This window comes from Terrapene carolina, unplaced genomic scaffold (genome assembly GCF_002925995.2).
Source record: "Terrapene carolina triunguis isolate 2854851 unplaced genomic scaffold, T_m_triunguis-2.0 Scaffold951, whole genome shotgun sequence".
In the NCBI taxonomy this organism is placed as follows: domain Eukaryota; kingdom Metazoa; phylum Chordata; order Testudines; family Emydidae; genus Terrapene; species Terrapene triunguis.
Genome location: NW_020665302.1, coordinates 903,837 through 909,977, shown reverse-complemented (window position 1 = coordinate 909,977; position 6,141 = coordinate 903,837). Strand labels below are relative to the sequence as shown.

At 59.2% G+C, this 6,141-nt stretch overlaps 1 protein-coding gene across 1 annotated transcript in view; it reads left to right on the top strand.

Annotated features, from left to right (window-relative positions):
• Window positions 1–537: 537 nt before the first annotated feature.
• Window positions 538–6,141, top strand: part of DDX54 (DEAD-box helicase 54) — a 17,562-nt gene continuing 11,958 nt past the window's right edge. The window contains exons 1-5 of the mRNA XM_024208398.3: window positions 538–636; window positions 3,186–3,315; window positions 3,769–3,839; window positions 4,224–4,412; window positions 5,698–5,747. Of these exons, the coding sequence (XP_024064166.1) occupies window positions 538–636; window positions 3,186–3,315; window positions 3,769–3,839; window positions 4,224–4,412; window positions 5,698–5,747 (539 nt within the window). The remainder of the gene's footprint in view (window positions 637–3,185; window positions 3,316–3,768; window positions 3,840–4,223; window positions 4,413–5,697; window positions 5,748–6,141) is intronic.

The following is a 6,141-nucleotide window of genomic DNA, read 5'->3' as shown; positions in this document are numbered from 1 at the left end:
ACAAGAGAGGAGATCCGATGCAGGAGATCCCTGGGGCGGAGACGGGAGAAGGCAGCACACGCACAGGGTATTTTTAGGGCTGGGGGTTTGCCATTGTTGGGGCTCTGAGGGATCCTTCCGCAGGGAGGGGGATTGTCAGAGGCAAAAAAACCCAGTGTCTCTTGGCTGTGACCCGGGCCACCTAGCACGGCTGGGTCCGCAGCCTGGAGCCCGCGGGAGCGGGTCAGACCGCCCCGCCCCCATCGCCCACCCTCGCCAGAAAGCGCCTCCCCCTCCAGCTGCGCGCGGCACCCAAAGTGCCCAGGGCCCCTCCCACTGAGCCGCGCTCCGCCCCGCCCCGCGAGCCCCGCCCCGCGCTCTCCAGCCGTCTCCCGCGCAGGGCTCTGCGGGCCATACCATCTCTCCAGCCGGGGGGGGCGGGAAGTGCAGCCCTGTGTTCCCCGCTAGAGGTCGCGGTGGTTCAATCCGTCCCAGGGGCGGGGCCCCACGGCGTGTCGGAGTCCGTCGCGTGCTCTGCCCTCAGCCCGACCCGTAGCCATGGCGCCGCGTCGCCGCCGGCCCCCTCGGGGCCGCGAGCCCGAGCCCGAGCCGGGCGAGTTCCGCCCGGGGCCTACGGAGGGGAGCCCGGAGCGGCCGGTGAGCGGGGCCCGGCTGCAGCCGCCCACGGGACAGGGCCGCGTGGGGCGAGCGGCCCGAGCCCCGGCTGGCGGGGGGGTCCGGAGAGGGGCCCGGCCGGGCGCTGCTGCACGTGGTGCCCGGCCCCGGTGCAAGGGGGGCCCGACAGGCCGAGGGCGGCGGGGGGGTGACGCGCGGGGGGAGGTTACGGGACACCTGCGGCTTTGCCGAGTGACCAAGTCACGGACCCAAAACGTCCGTTGGCCTCTGGGCCAGGCCCGAAGGACGGACCGCCCCGCCCCGCCCCGGAGGAGTGAGATTGTAAATGCTCTGGGGCTCCCCCCCCCCGGTACAGCGCCCAGCACGGCGGGTCCCGGTCCTGCCTGGATCTCCTGCAGCACAAACACTGAGTGATGCTCGCGGGTAGCGACGCCGAGGAGTTCCGTGTGCCATGCAGGGAACGACTGGAGTTGGCTGGGGGTTGGTCTCCCAAGGCAGGAGTGGAAACCCCTCTCCAGGGCAGTGGTTTGCAAACTGCCGGTCACGACCCAGTACTGGGTCGCAGCATGTCAGGCACTGGGTCGCTCGGGTCAGCCGACCGGGCTGTTAAAAGTCCCGTCAGTGCTGCTGCCTGGCTAAGGCAGGCTAGTGCCTACTTGCCCTGGCACCGCACTGCACCCTGGAAGCGGCCAGCGGCAGGTCCGGCTCCTAGGCGGGGGGACCACGGGGCTCTGTGTGCTGCCCTGCCCCGAGCACCAGCTCCGCACTCGCATTGGCCAGAAACCAGCCAATGGGAGCTGGGGGGGGCAGTGGCTGCAGGTGAGAGCCGCGTGGAGTCACTTGCACGACTCTGCCTAGGAGCCAGACCTGCTGCTGGCCGCTTCCGGGGTGCGGTCCATGGTGCCAGGACAAGCAGAAAGCCTGCCTTAGCGCCACCGCTGACTGAGAGCCGCCCAAGCTAAACCTGTGCCCCAACCAGTGATGAGCTCCCAAAATCCTAAGAACCGGTTCCCTACTGGGTCCACTCGCTCCAGGTTTTCGGCGGCAGGTCCTTCAGCCAGAGTGAGCGAAGGACCCGTCGCCGAAGATCCGGTAGGGAACCGTGCGGTGAGTACAAGCCCCACGTGCCTGTCTCCCCCCCCCCCCCCCCCCCGCCCCCCGCCCCCCGGGCCCCTCCGGCCCCCCCCGCGCCCCCCCCCCCCCCGCTATCCCAGGGCTCTGGGGGCTATTTAAAGGGCCCACGGCTCCCCTGCTTCTACCGCCCCAGTCCTTTAAATAGCTGGGGAAGCAGCGGGGCTCCAGTGGCTATTTAAAGGGCCGGGGTGGTAGAAGCAGTGGGAGCCCTGGACTTTTTAAATAGCCCCCAGAGCCCCGCAGCCCTACCTCAGCGCTCCAGCAGTGGGGCTCTGGTGGCAATTTAAAGGGCCTGGGGCTCCAGCCACTGCTGGGAGCCCCAGGCCCTTTAAATTGTCCCCCTGGGGAAGCCGGGCCACCCCGGTACGGCACATCGGCTCCTGCCGGTAAGCCAAACCGGGGCGTACCAGCTTCACCTCTGCCCAACGCCATCCACCATCACCCCGACAGACCCCCGGAACTCCCACCCTACCCAACCCCCTCATTCCCCGGCCCCTGACCGACGCCCCCAGAACCTCCGCCCCCTCCAACCGCTCCTTGCCTTATCCAACTCCTCCTCCCAGCCCCGGGCTGGGCAGTGTGTAAGGATGCCGGGTCATGCCACGGGGCTCGCTGGAGCTCGCAGCCCCCCCGCCCCTCCCTCCCCCGCTTACCTTGCCACTCAAAGTGGCAGAAGCTGAGCTGCCCAGAGCGCTGGCGCAGGCGGCTCAGCACGCTGCGGCTCGGGGGGGAGCCTTGGTCTCCCCAGCTGGGAGCTCAGGCGGGGGACAGGATGGTCCCGCGGGCCGGAGTTTTGTCCACCTGCCCGCCCCTTTAACAGCCGGTTCTACACCGGCTTCTAAATTTAACAACCGGTGGGAACCGGCTCCAGCTCACCACTGGCCCCAACCCCACGCCCCAATCTCGTGCTCCAGCCCTGAGCACCCCCCACCCAACCCGGAGCCCCTTCCTGCACCCAAAACCCCTCAGCCCCTGCCCCACCCCAGAGCCTGCACCCCCACCCCAGAGCCCTGACCCCTTCTCACACCCCAACCCCCTGCACCAGCCCCCCCAAACCTGGAGCTCCCTGCACCCCAAACCCAGAGCTCCTCTGCACCCCAAGCCCCTCATCCCTGGCCCCACCCCAGAGCCTGCACCCCCAGCCCAGAGCCCTGACCCCCTCCCGCACCTCAACCCCCTCCCACACCGTAAACCCCTCATCTCCCATCTCCGTTGGGTCGTGGGCATCAACAGTTTTCTTCAACTGGGTCGCCAGAAAAGAAGTTTGAAAACCACCGATCTAGGGAGTTCTAAAATAAGACTGGACAGATAAGGGAAAATAGGCTGTAAGGACCACTCCTGTCCTGATTGGGCTGGATGATCTAAGAGCCCTCTTCCATCTATTGTGACCTGAAATGACATTGCTTTTTGCATGTGTGCCCTTTCTCCATCGTCAGCAGGCATCCAGTAAGATCTTACCAGCCTTTCCAACGCCTGATTACTCCTCTGACGTGGAGCCAGACACTAGAGAGATGGTACGAGCACAGAACAAAAAGAAGAAGAAATCTGGGGGCTTCCAGTCTATGGGTGAGTGAAATGGATGGTCATAAATCTGAGGGCACAAATTGAATTTTGATTAACATGGGGTGCTCAAACTTAGCTCGACTCAGGGCCACCTCAGCAGCTGGTCAAGGCCTGAGTACCAGGCAGAGGAGCACATTGCAGGTGTATTCAGAAGAAATCGCGTGTACCAGCATGCATTGAGACTCATGCTTGGATCAAAATTGGGGTTCTTTTTCTTTGCCTTCTGGAATTTGAACCTCTAAGTCACATTTTTGAGCTTTTTATCTGCAACTATTAGGGTAAGAAACTTTTTTTAATGAAAACTGAGGTTATTCTCTAATCACATGACTCCGGAAGGTGGGATTTTAAGTAAAAAACAATAATATTGTGAGACTTGCACTAAAATAGTTGGTAACACTGCACCCTTGTTATCCAAGGGCCATTTAATATTGTGATCATATTTGTCTTTTCTCGTAGGCTTGAGTTATCCTGTATTCAAAGGGGTCATGAAGAAAGGCTACAAAGTGCCTACGCCAATCCAGCGAAGGGTAATGGACAGGCTCTCATTGCTCCAGTGTAATTTTTATGGGGTGTATGTTTGTTAAAGGTCATGGGGGGTTTCCGTAGGTAATTTCTGCAGTGCTTTGTGGGGTTGAGGTGGGAGGTGAATCTCACTGTGCTGGTGAGCCTTAGCCACGTCTGGCATGTGGATTCCACAAGGCCCAGTGTTAGCAAAGTTTCCCCAACACCCCTGTAACCTACCTGTGGAACTCATTGCCACAAGATACCATTTAAGCTAAGAATTGTAGCAGGGTTCCCAAAAGACGTGGATGTTTATGTGGATTATGAGAACTTCCATGGATACCCCAGTGATTGGCACAGGATAAGAATCCTCCAGCTGGATTGGAGCAGCATCTGTTCTTGTCTTGCAGACCATCCCTGTGATCCTGGATGGGAAAGACATGGTGGCCATGGCAAGGACCGGCAGTGGGAAGACGGCTTGTTTCCTCATCCCCATGTTTGAGAAGCTGAAGGCGCACAGTGCCCAGACGGGAGCACGAGCCCTCATCCTCTCGCCAACCCGCGAGCTTGCCTTGCAGACTATGAAATTCACAAAGGAGGTAGGGAGTGGAGGAAGCAGCATCAGCTGATCAAGGAGACACTGGGACTGGAGTAGCTGGGAGCTCTCTCACAGATGTGACTTGGGAGCATGGTACATGGAGCTTGTGTTGATATGGAGAGGCAATATAGTGCAGTAATTGCTAAGGGACAGTTTCTTGCATGACATAACTAACCTGTGGAACTCATTGCCACAAGGTATCTTTGAAGCTAAGAATGTAGCAGGGTTCCAAAAAGATGTGGATGTTTATGTGGATTATGAGAATGTCCGTGGATGATACAGTGATGGGCACAGAATTCTTGTCCTTCTTGAATAAGAATCTGAATAGAATAGAACTAGACATGGTAAAAAAATGAGGGTGAGATCATCAGGCTTCAGGACATAAGCCAACTGGCTGAGGTTAGGCAGATGATGTGCTTGTAGGCAGGTTATTCCATACTTGTCCACTAGAAGGTTCTTCGCACCTACCTTTGAAATATTTGGTCCTGGCAAGAGACTAGACTGGGGTGGGCAAACTTTTTGGCCCAAGGGCCACATCTGGTTTGGAAAATTGTATGCAGGGCCATGAATGTAGGGCTGGGGCAGGGGGTTGGAGTGTGGGAGAGGGTGCAGTGTGCAGGAAGGGGCTCAGGGCAAGGGGTTGGGATGCAGGAGGGGTGCAGAGGCCGCAGGGACGTGGTGCCAGCCGCTTCCGGGAGCAGCGTGGGGCCAGGGCAGGCAGGGAGCCTGCCTTAGCTCCGCTGCACCATGGGGCTGGCAATCCCACAGGCCGGATTGAAAGCCCTGAGAGGCCGGATCCGGCCCACGGGCCGTAGTTTGCACTCCCCTGGACTAGACAAAGAGCAGATGGATCTTGGGTGTGATCCAGTCTGGCTGCACTCCTGTGGTTTAGCTCACAAGGACAGCCTTCAAACAGAGCTGTGGGCTGTGCATGGGTACTTTCCGTAACGCTGCAGGTTGAACAAGTAGCAGCAGCCGCTGCACTCTGTCTTTTGAGCGCTGATGGCTGGGTTGCTATGTGGGCCTCCTGCTGCCCCTATGGAGAGCCCCCGACATTGCTGGTATTGCGGGGTTAAAGACGGAGGCAGGTTGTACAAAGGGAGAAGCAGCTGGATCCAAAGTCTTAGCAGCTTCAATGTGTTCATCCCTCCTGAGACAGCCAGGCCTCTTGCGCTGGGGTAGCCCTGGCAGTTGAGGTGAAGGGTCCCATGGTTGGGAATGAGGGGAGTGGGGAGCTGGAGGCAAGATTAGGATTGACAGTAGATGTGGTGTGTTTTGTTCTGCAGCTGGGCAAGTTCACAGGCCTGAAGACTGCGTTGATTCTGGGAGGAGAGAGGTAAGCCAGTTGCAGTCTGCCCCTAAAGCGCCGGCGGCTGCAGCAGATTGCAAACCCTTGTGAACGTTTTGTCAAATGTATTTTTCCCTAGAATTAGTCAATGACAGTAGAAACTTGTGAAATATTGGCTAGCTTAATGCCCAGATGAAATATTGACCTGGCTCAGTGACACTGCAGTGGGTGGAAACATCACACCTGGGTCTAGAGCCAGATTGCCAGGACTGAGTCTGGGCCCTTCAGGGGGTTCCGTAAATTTTAAATGAATTTTTATAAAAGTATATTGGCTCCTTTCAGCATCGGGACCTAGTCCCAGCTTTTGGCCCAGCTACTTGTATTTGTGCTCCCCCGGCGGGTTGGTGCGCGGCGGGCGGTTACCGAGACGGGGGCGGGTTGG